Source organism: Eutrema salsugineum, unplaced genomic scaffold, assembly GCF_000478725.1.
Source record: "Eutrema salsugineum unplaced genomic scaffold, Eutsalg1_0 scaffold_12, whole genome shotgun sequence".
NCBI classification, from domain to species: domain Eukaryota; kingdom Viridiplantae; phylum Streptophyta; class Magnoliopsida; order Brassicales; family Brassicaceae; genus Eutrema; species Eutrema salsugineum.
Window position 1 is genome coordinate 2,171,977 of NW_006256895.1, and position 18,193 is coordinate 2,190,169.

The 18,193-nt window shown below is 37.6% G+C and overlaps 4 protein-coding genes across 4 annotated transcripts; 2 read left to right on the forward strand and 2 right to left on the reverse strand.

Annotated features, from left to right (window-relative positions):
- Nucleotides 1-1,106: 1,106 nt before the first annotated feature.
- On the forward strand, nucleotides 1,107-1,562 carry LOC112089100. The gene has a single exon (XM_024160074.1). The coding sequence runs from the start codon at nucleotides 1,107-1,109 to the stop codon at nucleotides 1,560-1,562; it is 456 nt and encodes a 151-aa protein (XP_024015842.1).
- Nucleotides 1,563-1,983: 421 nt separating this feature from the next.
- On the reverse strand, nucleotides 1,984-4,135 carry LOC112089101. The gene is made up of 5 exons (XM_024160075.1): nucleotides 3,431-4,135; nucleotides 3,255-3,349; nucleotides 2,767-3,113; nucleotides 2,297-2,691; nucleotides 1,984-2,205 (listed from the first exon to the last, which is right to left on the reverse strand). The coding sequence occupies exons 1-5, from the start codon at nucleotides 4,133-4,135 to the stop codon at nucleotides 1,984-1,986; spliced, it is 1,764 nt and encodes a 587-aa protein (XP_024015843.1).
- Nucleotides 4,136-6,831: 2,696 nt separating this feature from the next.
- On the forward strand, nucleotides 6,832-7,792 carry LOC112089102. The gene is made up of 2 exons (XM_024160076.1): nucleotides 6,832-7,473; nucleotides 7,604-7,792. The coding sequence occupies exons 1-2, from the start codon at nucleotides 6,832-6,834 to the stop codon at nucleotides 7,790-7,792; spliced, it is 831 nt and encodes a 276-aa protein (XP_024015844.1).
- A 3,619-nt stretch (nucleotides 7,793-11,411) lies between these two features.
- Nucleotides 11,412-13,775, reverse strand: LOC112089103. Its single transcript, XM_024160077.1, has 6 exons — nucleotides 13,003-13,775; nucleotides 12,542-12,702; nucleotides 12,302-12,475; nucleotides 11,902-12,250; nucleotides 11,723-11,823; nucleotides 11,412-11,665 (listed from the first exon to the last, which is right to left on the reverse strand). The coding sequence occupies exons 1-6, from the start codon at nucleotides 13,773-13,775 to the stop codon at nucleotides 11,412-11,414; spliced, it is 1,812 nt and encodes a 603-aa protein (XP_024015845.1).
- Nucleotides 13,776-18,193: the final 4,418 nt, after the last annotated feature.

Consider the following 18,193-nt stretch of genomic DNA (forward strand, 5'->3'; position numbering starts at 1 on the left):
TATGAAATGTTAAAATCTCCAAACAAAGAGAATAAAATTCTAGCAAAATCTTGTAAGAAAAAAAAATTTATTTGTCATGATTTGTAAAATTTTGGATTTCAAATCATTAGAAATAGTTTTGATATATTTTAAGTCAACACTATCTTTCAGAAACCTAAAAATGTTTTGAATTTATTAAATCATATAGCATTGGACATATTATTTTTAATTGTGTAATATTAATAATACATTTTAGAAACTTAGAATTTGTGTGCCAAATATAATTAGTATTTATGAATGAACAAATGGAAATAGAAATTATTGTGGTTGCAACAAGATCTAAAAAAATTGTGAACTTAGTAAAATAACCATAAACTCAAGAGTTGCAATATTTAATAAATGACCATAAACTTAAGAGTTGCAATAGTTGGTAAAAACCATAATCTCAAAAATTGCAATGTTTAGTAAAATAACCATAAACTCCAAAGTTGCAATGGTTTATTGAAATAACTGTAACACTTAAATCTCCAACATTCTTCTCCCACTTAAATGTAATCATAGATTCACTAAATAAATAACACATATATCAAATTCATGCATAAATAAAGGGAAAATCGCATAAAAAACCTTCAAAGTGGCAGCGACTGACACTTTAAACCTCGAAGGTTTTAGACTAGCACTTTAAACCTTCAACCTTGTAACTTTAGCATATAAAACCCTCAATTTGGTTTCCGAGTATGCGCCGCCAAATTTTTAAACGGAATAGTTCACTTCGTTAACGGGAACTTCAACTCCGTCGAGAATTCTAATTTCTCCGTTTTGGGTATTCGAAAACGTGATTAAATTGATTTAAAAAATCAATATCTGATTTATTCAATTAATTAACTAATTAAAAATACAAATACAGATATAAAAAAAAACAAAAAAAAAACAAAAAAGACCAGAACCCCCAAAATCAAAATCGATTTAGGGTTCGTCGTTCTCTTGAGTAAAAACCCCAGAAACTTGAAATTAGAGTTTCGAGCATAATTCGATCTGTGAAAGCTTCATAAGGGTAAGTCGATTGTCCTCTAATTGCGAGCTTATAACAGAATTGTGTATGACTTTTGTGAACTCTTAATTTACAGATGGCGCAGAGTTCAAGCTCTTCAACAATAGAGGTCAAAAACGAATTTGGTGTTTTGTGTAAATGTATGCGGGCAGCTAAGATTGTGAAAGCTTGGACAAATGACAATCCTGGAAGGAGGTTTTATGCTTGTCCAGGGCGTAAGGTTGGTAATGGATATGAGTCCTGCAACTTTTTTCGTTGGTATGATGTCGAGAAGCCTCAAGGGTGGCAACATTTAGCGTTGCTTGAGGCAAGAGATGTTATCCGTGACCTGAAAGACGAAATTATGAAGTTTAAGGAAGTGGGAAGAGCACCAAGGCGTGAGTTGAAGGAAACTTGTGAGCAGTGTGAAACGCTCAAGCAAGAGGTGCTGGTTCTTACCGAGAGAAGCACCATTTACCGCAATGTCCTGTTGTCTTCAACTTTTGGGTTTGCAGTGGCATTGGGAGCCATATTTGCCATGTCAAAGATGTAGGATTTGTGTGCTGAGAAAGGCTCTAGTGGTATTGTGTCTGTTTTCTGATATGTTTTGTTGTTTTTAACCGTCGAAGTTTGGTGAAAAGACCTCGTTTGTGTTTCAGTTTGTTTTTGTGAAAGACCTATGTTATATGATGCAGTTATGGTTCACTATGATGACTTGAGAAACCTGTCTACCATAAATATAGATCATTCATGATCAATTAGGTTCTAATATAACATAGCATAATGACACAACAATGTCTACCAAAACCCATGAAATCCAATATCCAATAACAAAAAACTGAACACAAGCAAACCACTTAAATATCCAACTCCATCCAATAACAAAAGCAAAAACAAAAGCAAAAAAAAACTAAACTCCATCGGATGGAGGCTGCGACCGAGAAGCCCTGTTCTTGAAGACGTCAAATGCTCTATCAGTGAAAGGACTCATCAATGTTGAGGTAACGCTTGGAATGTTCTCGGCTAGGCTTCTTCACTCGGGTTTTTTTTGGTTTTGCAGCGACTGATGGTTCAGGAGCTGTAGATGCAGCAGGATATGAGTCAATTGCTTCTACTTGCTGCACTGGCTGTGAGCTTGAAACAGCTTCATCAGTCTTCCTCTTTTTCCTTGGTTTTGTAGGCCTTTTAGGAACAACCTGTTATACGCCAACACACAATTACGATCAAACTTCAAATCAAAATAAACCAGAAAACACATTAAACCAAATTGGAGAGTTAGAAACTTACATCAGCTGGATTCTTACGAGGTCTGCCTCTTCTGTTTTTAGGTCCCTCGACAACAACTTTCTCGTTTTTACATCCACTTTTAATATGTCCAGCCTCACCACAGTTGCTACAATGCATTGTCCTCCCATGTCTGGTTACTTTGCCCTTGTTTTGGAGGTCTTCAAAAGGTTCCTTTCTTCTATCACGGGTGGGAGGTCTCCCTCGCGGCTTGCGAAATTCTGGAATCAGGATTGGAGGCTTATGTACCTTTGGCCACAGCTTTTCACCATTCATAGGTTTAATGTTATGAGCGTAGGTGGCTTGCATGAGGCTTGTAGAATAATATGGAGACACGTAGTTGACAGGCGATTCTTGATTGTCATCAAGAACACATATTGCATGATGACAAGGAATACCTGTTATAAAAAACATAAATAACAAGATAAAACACTAAAAATTCATAAAAATTAGAAGGTAAAGAAACAACTTACCAATTAGATCCCAACGTCTACAAGCACACTGGTGGCTACTTGTGAGAACGGTGTAGCTGTTGTCAAATTCTTGAACCTCATACTCAGTGGAACTACTACGGAGTGTTGAGCAGTATTTGTTGTCCACCCGTGCTTTCTCCAATATTCCCATAGTGATTGGTGTGAGTATTGTGTTAACTTTAGCTGCCTTTAGTTGCCTCCTTGAGATCCTTCTCATTGCTTGTCTTCTAATATCCTCCAACAAGCTAAGGACAGGCTTTGATCTAGCTATCTTGATTGTTCTGTTGAAAGCTTCGGATAAATTGTTGTGCACATCATGGCAGCGTGACTCTATAGAGAAGAAAGCTCTACACCATTTGTGTGGTTCTCTTTACAACAAAGAAGCATGTGCAGCTGGATCGTATGCCTCCACCATCGCCATCTTCTCATTATATTCTCCCATATTGTAGCTGTAAGCAACTCCCCAGAAGAGATTTTTATATTCTGACCTTGAGAAAGTCTTCCTCCAATTGGCATATATATGCCGTGCACACATACGATGCTCTGCATTAGGAAGCTCTGCTCCGACGGCTAAAACAAGTCCCTGCATCATGGTTAAACACACGCATAAAGTACCTAAACACTAAAGAGTTACATTAAAAAAAAAGATTTGTCTTAACTTTACCTTTTGCTTATCAGAAATGATAGTTAACCCATCGCCAACGCCCAAGTCAAGGTCTGCTTTGATTCTCCTAATAAACCAACCCCAAGTGTCCTTGTTTTCACCACGAACCACTGCCCATGCAATTGGATACATTCTGTTGTCCGCATCTCTACCAACAGCTGCAAGGACATCGCCACATAACTCCCACTTCAAGAAGCACCCGTCTAAACCTATAACCGGTCTACAATTATTCTTCCATGACCGAGCAAATTCCTTAAAACAGATGTAGAAACAGTCAAACATCTGTCCTCCAGGCTGCGTGGAAAATTCTGTGGTGATGTCTGGATGTTTCCGTGTCAGCTCAGCTTGGTAATCCCATAACTTACTGAATTGGATTGATTGAGCTTGCAGTATTGTATCTAAAGCTATCTGCCTCCCTCTATAGCACTTTGACATAGGAACAACAATATTATACCTTTCTTTGATTGTGTCCTTTATCTGAGCTGCGGGCAAATTGATATTCCTTCTTATTTCTTCTCTAAACAACCCTGCTATCACACCTTGTTTAAGCATAGACACTCGACTGGTTTTTTCATGGTTGTGCTCATTGTGACAAACTTTCACCATCCACTTGTTCAAAGGCACCTCCACCGATATGAAAACTCTCCAATTGCATTTCTCTGCATTACATATAGCCGCTATCCTGGATGCTTCAGACTTAGCCATCTTGATATCATACTGTGTGTTTAGAGAGTAACGCAGAAGCTGATCTTTGACCTCCATCGCACTGTTAAACTTCTGAAATAACCAGAGATATGGCGGCTTCTCAAAATCCCCATGAAACTGTTTCTTTCGTTTTGCTCTTTTTTTTTATCAGTCCATGTATCCCATTCCTCATCCGATGACAATGGAGTATCTGGATACTCTGCATCACCTCTCATATACCTCTTATAGTCATCGTCACTTTCTTCTGCTTCCCTTGCTGCATCGTCCTTTTCTTCTTCTTGTTGACTAACTAGTTTCTTAACTCTCTCACCTTCCTCGAAGAGAACCTTGAACCTCTCATCACTACCACCATCTCCTGCATCTTCCACAACCTCATCTCCGTCATCAACCACATCCTGACCTTCATTTTCATCAGCAGGTGCCTCGTCCTCAGATCGCTCACCTTCTTCATATTCTCTTGGCCTCTCATCATCATCATCATCATCATCGTCAGTGTCATTATTATCTTCATCATCCCCATTATTTCCTTCGTCTTCATCATCAGCATCATTATCTTCTTCAGAGTTCTCGCCAGCTTCACAATCGTTACTCTCTTTCACACCATTTCCATTACCTTCTTGTTGAGTACATGGAAGATATATGACATCAGGTGTAGATTCAGATATATCATGTTCATTAAATATCTCTAAATAACCAGAAGCTAATCCAAGGAAAATGAGCTCATGCATATCCTCATTTGTGTGCCCAAACACGTACTGCAACTTCTTCATCTCCTCATTTAGCTCTCTGTACCAAATCAGGGCAATTGGTGTACAAACATGAATATCCCAGAGAAATACTTCAAACTTCTGCCAACTAATCTCCGACCCTTTCCATTTCATACCCAAACAACCCAACTCACCAATGTACTCGTAATCTTCATTTTCTTTCTTTACACTACCACCATAGTGGATTACGACCTTCACTGTCTCCTTTTCACTGTCAAATATAAGCAAATGAAGTCATGAATTATGAAATCAATTCGAAAAACTTTTGGGCAAAAATCAAAATTCAAATCGCAAATTTTACAAGTAACCTTACCTCATTTCCATTTGGTGCCACTAAACCACTAATATGAAGCTCTCACAGATCGAATTATGCTCGAAACTCTAATTTCAAGTTTCTGGGTTTTTTACTCAAGAGAACGACGAACCCTAAATCGATTTTGACTTTGGGGGTTCTGGTCTTTTTTGTTTTTTTTTTGTTTTTTGTTTTTTTTATATCTATATTTGTATTTTTAATTAGTTAATTAATTGAATAAATCAGATATTAATTTTTTAAAATCAATTTAATCACGTTTTTGAATACCCAAAACGGAAAAATTAGAATTCTCGACGGAGTTGAAGTTCCCGTTAACGGAGTGAACTATTCCGTTTAAAAATTTGGCGGCGCATACTCGGAAACCAAATTGAGGGTTTTATATGCTAAAGTTACAAGGTTGAAGTTTTAAAGTACTAGTCTAAAACCTTCGAGGTTTAAAGTGTCAGTCGCTGCCACTTTGAAGGTTTTTTATGCGATTTTCCCCATAAATAAAAGTGTCATGACAATTGAATTTTCATCTTAGTGATATATTTGCCAAAATAATTACAATTTTTTAATATTTATGATTTCATATAAATGGAGGAATCAGAAGATAAAGAGTACTCGTACGAAAAATTGAGAAGCGATTGTGTTGAAGTAAATAATGTATTCACGATACTGAGAAACTGCATTAATCTTGCGGACAGTGTAATGTCATCTCCTAATTATTTTATTTTTATTAATATTTTTTCGACAGCCTAGATACTTAGAACGATACAATAACTCAAACCGGTGGTACCGAGTTTAACTACAGCCTCATTCTCGGTTCAAGTGAATGGTGAATTGGCTGAGTATTTTGGAAGTTCGAGAGGATTGCGGCAAGGTTGCTCATTATCTCCTTACTTGTTCGTGATATGTATGGAGGTGCTTTCTTGGATGCTGGATAAAGCGGCGATTCAAGGGCAGTTTGGTTACCATCCAAAGTGCTCAAATTTACAGCTGACTCACCTTTGTTTTGCGGACGATCTTCTGGTCTATTCAGACAGGAAATCTCGATCGATGGAGAGTATTGTAAAAGTCTTTGACAATTTTGCAAGAATATCTGGGCTTCGCATAAGCTTGGAGAAGTCCACACTATATCTCGCAGGTGTTTCAGAGGTAGTTTGGGAAAGTATAGCTCAAAGGTTTGCCTTTGAATTTGGTTCTCATCCGGTTCACGATCTCGGTCTTCTGCTTTTGACGAAGAAAATGCGGTCACTTGATTATGCTCCTTTGATTGACAAGATAAGTTGCAAAATGAGTTCATGGACAGCTAGAAGCTTATCTTTTGCCGGCAGACTGCAATTTTTGTCCTCTGCCATCGCAGGACTCACAAATTTCTGGAAATCGGTATATATACTGCCAAATGAATGCATTGAAAGATAGAAAGTCTTTGTTCAGCCTTTCTCTGGTTGGGACCAGGATTAAATCCAAGGAAGGCTAAAATCGCATGGCAAGATGTTTGTAGACCTAAAGATGAGGGAGGGTTGGGTCTGAAAAGTCTAAGAGAAGTAAATCAAGTGGCCACTCTCAAGCTGTTTTGGAGAATGATTACTGCAAGAAATTCTCTTTGGGTTCGATGGACATGTGCAAATAGAATGCAGCACAATTCGGTCTGGTTAACTCCTCAGTACGGTTCAAGCTATTCTTCGAGTTTGTGGGTTTGTAAGGAAATCCTAAAAGTGCGAGATCTGGCTGCTTTTTTCCTTAAGGTCGAGCTTGGAAATGGCAAAAATGATCTGTTTTGGTATGATAGGTGGTCATCGATGGGGAATTTGCTGACTCTGTTAGGGCCCAAGGTCTTCATTGATCTAGGAATTGGAGAAACATCGACGCTAAGAGATTTTTTCCTAACACACAGAAGGAGAAGGCACAGATACCCGATTCTGAACAGGGTGGAATATGAGATAGATCAAGCTAAGGCTCGATATCAACCTAATGCAGAGGACTCTTATCTTTGGCGAGTGAAAGAGAATGACTACAAAAGGAGTTTCAACACACGAACTACCAGAGATCTGGTGCGAAACTCGTCACCAAAAGTTCCTTGGACTAAAGGGATATGGTTCACTCACCATTGCCCTAAATTCGGTTTTATTGCCTGGCTTGCTCTACTAGATAGACTCAGCACTGGAGATCGTACGCACCACTGGAATGCTAACCTTTCCACTGTTTGCGTCCTTTGCAACCATCAGTTGGAAACATGTTGCCATTTATTCTTCTCTTGCCCCTACTCGAAGCAGGTGTGGTCAAATTTTGGCAAAGGGAATCATGCTACATGATTTTTTGGAGGATTGGACAGCAATGGTGAACATAATCTCGAAACTTTACCAAAATACACTGAAAACATACATCATACGATACCTGTTTCAGTATACCATTTATGGATTGTGGAGAGAAGGGAATGAAAGACGGCACAGAGGAAACTCAAAGCCAACTTCAAAGCTAGTCAAAGACATCGACAAAGGGATCATAAACCAGTTCAGTGCCATTCATCTGCAGGGTGATTCTCGTTACGAAGAAGGCCTGCAGCTCTGGTTTGCATCAAGACCAAAGACATAATCTTAGTGATGTAAATTTTTTCATACTTAGGGCTATTAATTTAACAGCTCACATTCATTATGTAGAAACGCTATTGTTTTCGAGTTTGAATAAAATTTAATATTCATTCAAAAAAAAAAGATTGGCAGGACAATGATGGAGCACTGAACACTAAATCCGTGACTCACCCACTAATTCCCGTTGAACATTCTACTCTCATTGTTCGTAGTGACTCATAGTGTCTCTCCTTCTAGGCTTTTTACATTTTCCGGTGCAGGAAATATGTATTCAGGCAGAACCCACAAAGATTGCTGAACGAAGCTCAACAGTAGTAAAGAGGAGGGAGACCAAAGAAGAATAGAGAGGCCAAAATATGATCAATTAATGTGTATAGTTTTGCAGGATCGCTATAGCTCAAGATTGGTGTAAATAGGCTTAGATTTGTAAAAAAGTTATGTAATATGTTACAAACACTGCAAATAAATGATTTCAAATAAATGATATACAGAATAATTTGTAGTATGTTTAAAATTATTAACAAAATAATTTATATTTCAAATAAATAATTTATAAAAATATTAATTATTTATTTTTATGAATCTCAAATGGAGTTCGTCATTGGAAAAAGAAAAAAAAAAGATGGGATTCTAAATTATTCGTTAGTAAAAAAAAAAAAATTAAAAAACTCTTAAAAAATTCATAAAATTGTTTACTATTGGAGATGCTCTGTCTTTGTTAAGTCTTTTTTACCAGATTTATTGAGATTATGGCTGGTAAATTTGGCAGAGTAAAAGTATGGAAGACAGAAAAGACAAGGTGAATGAAGCGAAAATTAAATAAAATATCTTCCTCGGGTAAGAAAAAAATTTCCCTCTCATTTCTTTTTTTTGGTTTTTGTATACTTTACATGAAACCAGCGTAAATTATTAAATAAAATAATACTTACACTAATAAAATTATACAAGTCCAACAAATTTATACAAGAGAAAAATTCAAAAGCAATCAGTATGGTTAAAATTTCTCATCTAGTGCTTCTCAATTTCTTTACTGTTTTTAACTTGATCAGTGAAAAAGTAGAGAAACACAGAGTAATTTGAGTGAATAACAATCAGGCCATAGTTTAAAACATTTAGATACTAAATGAGTATGTGCGTTTGTAACTAAAACAACGTTATACGACTTTTTTATCAATATTTTCAAAAAGTTTTTTTTCAAATTAAGATTAGTTTTTTGTTTATTTTTAGCGGTGAGATCGATCTTGTTTTTTTAATACTGTTTAATAGGTTATTAATAGTTATAATTTTTAAAAGGATGTCTGTAACTTATTACTTAAGAAATGAATATACTTGATGGCTATAAATATAATTATAGAGTTCTGAGATTTCCGACAAAGAAAGAAAAAAAAAACATGAAACGATATTTGCTTACTTGATTTTAGAACAAAACCAAAAAAAAGGATATGCAGGTGTCAAAACCCTGTACTGTGTTTACATGTCAGAGAATACAAAAAGCATTCATTACTTTCTTTTACACACGATTGCATGCGCCTTCTTGTCACATTCGTGTTTACTTGTCACATTCGTGTTTTATTCACATTAGTATTTTTACCTTGTCACATTAGTGTTTTTTTTTTTTTGTATGTCTCATGGTTTATAGCATGCGCCTTCTCGTTAAAAAAAAAAAGAGAATGGAATGATTTTCCATTATGGCATTTAATTTAATACGTAGGTTAATGGCTCTATTATAACATGATTTTCAGTTTCATGTTTGAGGATATAAACTATGTATATGTCTTCTTCATTTGCTCTTTCTCCAACTATAGACTTTCTCTTTTATACATAGAGAAAAACTCACACTACACAATAATTTTTTTTATTTTTTTTCTTCTATAGAAAAGAAATCCGAGAATATATCATAGAATATAAGTTCATTGATTCTATAATCGGGTGTTACGATTATAGTTTCACAGTTGTTGTATCTTGGAATTCATTATCTCAAAAACCGCCAAACTGCGGAAAATATTTCGGAGTAAGGAAAAAGTCATACTCACCTCCACTTCTCGTATTTTTTTCTTAATTCTATTTCCAATTTTTTTCTTTGAAAATCTTCTCTATTTATTTTTGCAATATTTGTCTCCATATTTTACATTTACAGTCTTACTCTGAAATAATATGATTTTCATCGGATCTTATATTGCAAAAATTTCTTTTCCAAACGGTTTCCAGAAAAAAAAAATCATGTTTTTCTCCTTCAAAAATGCTCTCCGCAACCGTTTTATTCTCTGCAATGCAACCGTTCTACAAACCGGTTATTGCTGATAGTTTCCAAGATCTTAGGAAAAAATAATTATCAAAATAACGATTTCCGCAAAAGCATTTGGCAAGTTACACGAAATATTCTCTTTCATAAAGATCAAAAAGATCTTAAACCGTAGATGGGACAGTGTTTAACAATTTCCAAAAACGTCTACAACTCATCTCGCATTCCGGCTACATCCGTGAACGATTTTTGAGTTAAAAAACTCAAACCAATTCTAGAAACGTTGTATAGCGATATCCATAGAACGCATTACTTAACGACTTAATTTTTGAGTTGCTATTTAATTGATTCTATTCTAAGAATCTGACATTTTTAAGTGTCTTTTGAACATATGTTTAAAAAGCTTGAAAAGCTTTTAAATTTTGACTAAGTGTCAAAAGAATTACAAATTCCATATTGGATGTATGGATTAGTTAATTGGACATATGTTCATTAACTTCTTCTAATAAACCATATTCATGTTTATCTCTTGTATTTACAAGAAAGCAAATCCATAAAGTATATATATTTTTTTTTAATAAGTTAAAAACATAATATATTCTTCTTTAATTTCGTGGTCAAAGCATTAGTCATCTGGTGATTTATTCTCCTTAATGTTAACTGATGTGATACTGATTCCCAAAGAACGGCACACACTTGGTCGGTATCGGATGGATAGATCCTTGACTCCAGCTGGATCTCGGAGTAGATGCTAAGGCGTGAGAATAAATCCCTAAATCCTTAGGCCCAAATTCGCGGAGAATAACTTGGAACAAGAGGGTGGAACAAAGAGAAAGAGATCGCCGGTAAAAGGATGTTAGGGCGTGGGAAATGGATTCCCGAAAATCCCTAAGCCCCGATTACTACTAACGGAAACTTAAAATTTGCAGGCGAAGGCTGCGTCAAGTTCTATGGATTGAACTTGATAAACCGAAATGATTCAAGAGGCTAACCACCTAAGGAATCGAAAAGTTCAAAAAGAACAAAGGAGAAATCTCAGTTTTATTTGATAAGTGAATGAATCCCAAATGAGAAGGGGTACAAGCCTTTATATAGGAGGCGAAGTAGTTCAAGAGACAAACTCGAAAATGACAGAAAATTAATAAAGTTTTTGACTGAAATAAATAAACTAAGGACTGACTCTTCGGCTGGCCTTTGACTGACTCTTGAATTGTCAAGCCGAAAATGACTCTTGCGCTGCCGACCCATGAACCAGACCGCAAACAAACCTAGGTCGAGAGATGGGCAATGGACTTAACCTCATTAAAACCCCACCCGGTAAACCCATTGGGACAAACCCGGGTGTAAGGAAAAAGAGTATTAAGCCAACACCCGGACCAGATTAGTTACAGCCGGCGTTCATGAGCACGGTCACAATCTTGGGTGATGCTGGGTCGCCTGGTTCGATCTTGATTCCATTAAGTACAGCCTGAACCGTCCCTGCCAGCTTCTTAGCTCTGGATCGCGTCATGGGTCCATCCGGTACGGCCAAATGTGCTTCCGGAACCTCGATTCCATTGTTTGGGTCGTCCTCTGGGTCCATGATCGTATCATCCTCCCCCTCTTGGAAAGGACTTGTCCTCAAGTCTGGTCCATCTGCGACAAAGAGAATGAGGTCAGAAATGTTGAAGCTGGTACTGACTAAGTACTTACCTCGTAAGTCAATCTTGTAGGCATTGTCATTGATCCGGTCAAGGACCGTAAAGGGACCATCCACACGAGGCAATAACTTGGACTTTCTTTCCTCCGGAAACCTGTCCTTCCTCAAATAGATCCATACTAGATCGCCTGGTTCAAATACCTTTTGGCGCCGGCCCTTGTTAGCGTGCTACTTGTAAAACTCGGTCTTTCTTTCAATGTTCTGCTTGGCCTTCTCATGAATCTGCTTGACAAGCTCGGCCTTTTTCTTCCCATCCATACTTACACGCTCAGATAAAGGTAAAGGCGTAAGATCAAGAGGAGTAAGAGGGTTAAAACCATAAACCATTTGAAACGGGGAGAACAATGTAGTTGAATGAACCGCATGGTTATAAGCAAATTCTACATGTGGTAGACAATCTTCCCACGTCCTAAGATTCTTTTTAATAACAGAACGAAGTAGTGCAGACAAGGTTTTATTAACGACCTCGGTTTGGCCGTCGGTCTGTGGGTGGCAAGTGGTGGAAAAGCATAACTTAGTACCTAGTTTTGACCAAAGTGTTTTCAAAAAATAACTAAGGAATTTAACATCACGGTCAGAAACTATAGTCCTAGGCATTCCATGCAACCTAACCACTTCTCTAAAGAACAAGTCAGCCACATTAGACGCATCATCAGTCTTATGACAAAGTATAAAGTGCGCCATTTTTGAGAACCTATCGACCACAACAAAGACAGAATCCCGACCCGTCCTAGTTCTTGGCAATCCTAATACAAAATCCATAAAAATGTCCGTCCAAGGAGAGCTAGGAATGGGTAAGGGAGTGTACATACCTGGGGATTGGCTTTTGGATTTCGCATACTTACAGGTGATGCATCGGCCGCAAATTCTTTCCACATCTCTTTTCATGTGCGGCCTGAAGAAATGATCCTGGACCACACTAAGAGTCTTGGCCACTCCAAAGTGTCCCATCAAACCGCCGCCATGAGCTTCCCTAACAAGCAGATCACGAAGGGAGACATTAGGTATACAAAGGCGGTCTTCATAAAACAAGAAGTCATCACTCCGAAAATATTTTCCAGTGGCAAATTTAGAACAGGATTGATAAACTTCCTGGAAATCTGGATCGGAGGTGTAGGCTTCTTTGATTATTTCAAAACCGAGGACCTTGGCGTCTAAGGTTGAGATCAGGGTGTATCTGCGGGACAAGTCGTCGGCCACAACGTTTTCCTTTCCCTGTTTGTACTGGATCACGTACGGAAATGTTTCAATAAACTCCACCCATCAGGCATGCCGCTTATTCAGTTTCTGCTGGCCCTTGAGGTGTTTAAGAGATTGATGATCCGTATGAATCACAAACTCTTTTGGCCAGAGGTAGTGTTGCCAGGTTTGGAGCGCACGGACCAAGGCATAAAGCTCCTTGTCGTAGGTGGGATAGTTCAAGGTCGCGCCACCAAGCTTTTCACTGAAGTAGGCAATAGGCCGCTTCTCTTGCATTAGGACCGCACCAATACCTACACCAGAGGCATCACACTCAATTTCAAAGGTTTTCATAAAATCAGGCAAAGAAAGGAGAGGTGCATGAGTTAGCCTGTTTTTAAGGAGTTGGAATGCCTCTTCTTGTGCCGTGCCCCATTTAAATTCAACGACCTTTTTGATTACTTCGGTGAGAGGCGCTGCTATGGTACTGAAGTCCTTTACAAACCATCGGTAGAAACCGGCCAGGCCATGAAAGCTTCGGACCTCTCCAACCGTCTTGGGACTGGGCCAGTCTTTGATCGCCTTGATCTTCTCTTCGTCGACCTGGATCCCATTGGCACCTACGACAAAGCCTAGGAACACAACACTATCCGCGCAAAAAGTACACTTTTTCAAGTTCCCAAACAATTGCTCCTTCCTAAGCACTTCTAAGACTAACCGCAAATGCTCTAAGTGCTCAGCCAAGTTCTTGCTATAGACTAAGATATCATCAAAGTACACAACAACAAAAACGCATATGAACGACCGCAAGACATGGTTCATAAGTCTCATGAAAGTGCTAGGGGCGTTTGTTAAGCCAAACGGCATTACCAACCATTCGTAAAGCCCATGCTTTGTCTTAAAGGCTGTTTTTCATTCGTCCCCCTCTTTCATCCTTATTTGGTGATAGCCACTTTTCAAATCTATCTTAGAAAAAAGACAAGATCCGTGAAGTTCATCAAGCATATCATCCAAACAAGGAATGGGATGTCTGTATTTTACCGTGATATTGTTGATTGCACGACAATCAACACACATACGCCAAGTGCCGTCCTTCTTTGGCACAAGTAAGACCGAGACCGCGCAAGGACTCATACTCTCTCGTATATGTCCTTTCTCCATCAGCTCTCCGACCTGCCGCTGTAGTTCCATTGTTTCAACAGGGTTGGTTCGATACGCGGGTCGGTTTGGCAAGGACGCACCAGGAACAAAATCGATCTGATGTTCTATTCCGCGGATGGGACGTAATCCACTTGGGCTTTCTTCTGGAAAGACGTCCTTGTATTCCTGCAAAAGAGGCAAGACGCTGCTCGGAAGATCTGGCTCACGGTCAGTAAGGCTAGCCAAAGCATTTCTAAACATTAACAAGACAAAGGATTGTCTCGTAAGCACGGCGTGCTTAAGTTCACTTGGCCTCACAAAAAGGGTTTCTTTTCTCACGGGTAAACTCTCTAAGGCCGTTTCTGGGGTTTTTCTCAGACACTCAGATTTAGTGGAAGTGTTTAGAGGGTCACTCACAACGCTTTTTCCTTTGTGGCTTTGCTCGAGTTTGATCTGGTCTTGTTAGGGCGTGGGAAATGGATTCCCGAAAATCCCTAAGCCCTGATTACTACTAACGGAAACTTAAACTTTGCAGGCGAAGGCTGCGTCAAGTTCTATGGATTGAACTTGATAAACCGAAATGATTCAAGAGGCTAACCACCTAAGGAATCGAAAAGTTCAAAAAGAACAAAGGAAAAATCTCATTTTTATTTGATAAGTGAATGAATCCCAAATGAGAAGGGGTACAAGCCTTGATATAGGAGGCGAAGTAGTTCAAGAGACAAACTCAAAAATGACAGAAAATTAATAAAGTCTTTGACTGAAATAAATAAACTAAGGACTGACTCTTCGGCTGGCCTTTGACTGACTCTTGAATTGCCAAGCCGAAAATGACTCTTGCGCTGCCGACCCATGAACCAGACCGCAAACAAACCTAGGTCGAGAGATGGGCAATGGACTTAACCTCATTAAAACCCAACCCGGTAAACCCATTGGGACAAACCCGGGTGTAAGGAAAAAGAGTATTAAGCCATCACCCGGACCAGATTAGTTACAGCCGGCGTTCATGAGCACGGTCACAATCTTGGGTGATGCTGGGTCGCCTGGTTTGATCTTGATTCCATTAAGTACAGCCTGAACCGTCCCTGCCAGCTTCTTAGCTCTGGATCGCGTCATGGGTCCATCCGGTACGGCCAAATGTGCTTCCGGAACCTCGATTCCATTGTTTGGGTCGTCCTCTGGGTCCATGATCGTATCATGATGCGTGAATTAAAAAGGATCCTTTAAGTCACAACTTTCAGTTAATTATAGTTGAAGACTATAAGTAATGTGGCTATGAAACTCATTCCAAAAACATTAAAAATCAGTAAATGGAAGTCCAAAGTGGGTTGCTCATAAAACTTAAAAAATACACATTTGTTAAATATTCTATATTGGAAACACAAGGTGAAATTTATCTTGTCTATAAAATGGAGAAATTATCATAAAGTCTAAAACCTTAATATATGGAGAAATGAGATATCCGGATGGCCTCGGATTTTAGAACTAGGCAAAAAAGAGTAATATTTTTTTACCTAAAATTCATTTGCTAATTATTTGATTAAATCAACAATGCATAATATCTCATTAGTGTTGTGCAACAACACAAATAAAAACTGATTGATTTTGTAACATTTCAATCATGAATTTATGAAGACAATTGATTCTCCCTTAAAATTCATAATGACAATTTCAAATTTGAATTTCTTTTATAACATACAAACTTAATTCAAGTCATTATGTGAGAATCAAAACATCTATACCCACTTCATGGCTCTTGTTGAGTATTTGGGCTACAAAAGAAAGCCATCATCTCATTCCTTTACGGTTGGGATAATACACACAAGAATGTAAGACCTGTGTCTAAGCAAAACTCATAAAAACTCCATCATTTCATGATGAAAGAACTACTGAATCTCTAGGTCTAATACACACAGATTTGTGCGATCTAAAGTTACTACAATCTAGTAGAAGTAAATAGTATTTTGTATCTTTCATAGATGATTGTACAAAATACTGCTACATCTATTTACTAAGAAGTAAAGATGAAGTCTTGGAAAAATTCAAAGAATATAAAACCAAAGTTGAAAATCAACTCGAAAAAATTATTAAAATAGTTAGAAGTGATAGAGGGGGTGAATATGATGGTCCATTTAATGTCTTTTGTCAAGAAAAAGACATTATACATCAAACCACTGCTCCCTACTCACCAGAATATAACAGAGTTGCGGAACGCAAAAACCGAAATCTTAAAGAAATGATAAATGCAATGCTGCAGGAATCTTACGCCAGAATCTGTGGGGAAGCAGTTCTCATTACAAAATATTTCCTTAACAAAATACTGCACAAAGTAACTAGCAAAACGTCATATGAACTATAGATGGGTAGAGTACCTTCGTTCAAATACCTGAAAGTGTAGGGGTGCTTAGCAAAAGTCATTGTGCCACCTCCAAAATAGGACATAAAACCGTTGATTGTATTTTCATTGGATATGCATACAATAGTAGTGTCTATCGGTTTCTGGTTCATAAAATGTACCGGATATTCCTGTGAATACAATAATGGAATCAATGAATGTTTCTTTCTTTGAACACATTTTTCCGATATTTCAATGTGAGAGAAACCCGGTCCCGGCAATACGTGCACACTGTGATAGCCAATCGGCCATCGCCCATGCACTGAATAATCTCTATAATGGTAAATCTTGTCATATAAGAAAACGACATAAAACCATTAGAAGCTTGATCACAACTGGAGTAATCTCAATAGATTACATAAAATCAACTGATAATCTAGCAGATCCATTTACCAAGGGTTTAGCTCATGATCAAGTATTAAAATCATCGAAGGGAATGGGTTTAAAGCCTATGACTTAAGAGGATATTTGATGGACACCCCACCTACGTGACTGGAGATCCCAAGATGTTAGGTTCAAAAGAGAAAATTAAGTAAAAAAAAAATCTAACACGCTGAAAGACTTATTATCTTTACTTAGTTCCCAAGATGATAAACAGTTCTTACATACAATGCTCATTGTATATCTACAAGGATAAACATAGCTTTTAATGATAAGACCATAGCTTTGATATATCAGCGGAGTGTTCAAAACATTTCTTAAAACAAAGACCATTGGCAAATCACCTAGTGAGTGTGAAATGAGACCGTTTCTAGGAGAATGAAAAACAGGTTATGTTCTCCAAGTTCACTCATGATTAACCAGGGAAGTTCAAGGCCACAATGAACACAATCGAGAACTAAGTTCTACGAGATAAATGAAATTGGGTTGTATCTGTTATCTCAGTTCACATAAAAATCTGGGTGGTTCAAGACATCATGTTCACCTCATGGCCAAGTAAACTCAACAGATATTAACATTGAGTGGTTCAAGGTTGAAACACACTACCATCTCAAACACAATGATTTTTTGCATATAGTCTTGAAAGTCTGTCTAGTCTAGTCAATTTGCGTCTAGTCTAGTCAAGTCTAGTTTATCGATTCAGTTCGGTCTTCATATGTCTAGAGTCATTTCTATTAATGTGGGGGATTGTTGGACCAAATTTTCACAAGTCCAATGGTTTATTAATTTGGTAAAGTGTGAATGAGAAATGGAGCAGATAGATTGGGTTCAGCTAATTAGACTTTGTGTCTATTAACTTATTTCTTAGAACAAAAATCGTTTCAACCTTTTGAGTTAATTTAAATACAAAAAAAAAAAAATTTAATTAGATATCAATATCATCTCAATTTACTCTCATGGTTAAACAATACTCCCTCCGTTTCACATAAGTGTCATTCTGACATTCTTCACACAAATTAAGAAATAAGATAAAAGGTCTTTTATACCTTTATTAATTTGCAGAAAATGACTCTTGGAATTATATTTATAATTAATTTTCTGAATTTATTGAGGTTAAAAATGGTATTTTATGCTAAAAATTACATTGGAATTCTAAAACGACATTCTTTTTGAAACAAAAAAATAGTGTCAGAACGACACTCTTTGTGAAACGGAGGGAGTAGAATGATTCTCCATTATAGCATTTAATACGTGAGGTTAATGGCTCCATTATAACATGATTTTCAGTTTCATGTTTAAGGATATAAACCATTAGAAATGTCAGACGGGCCGGCCCGCGTCCAATTAGTCCAAAATTATTACGTTGTGA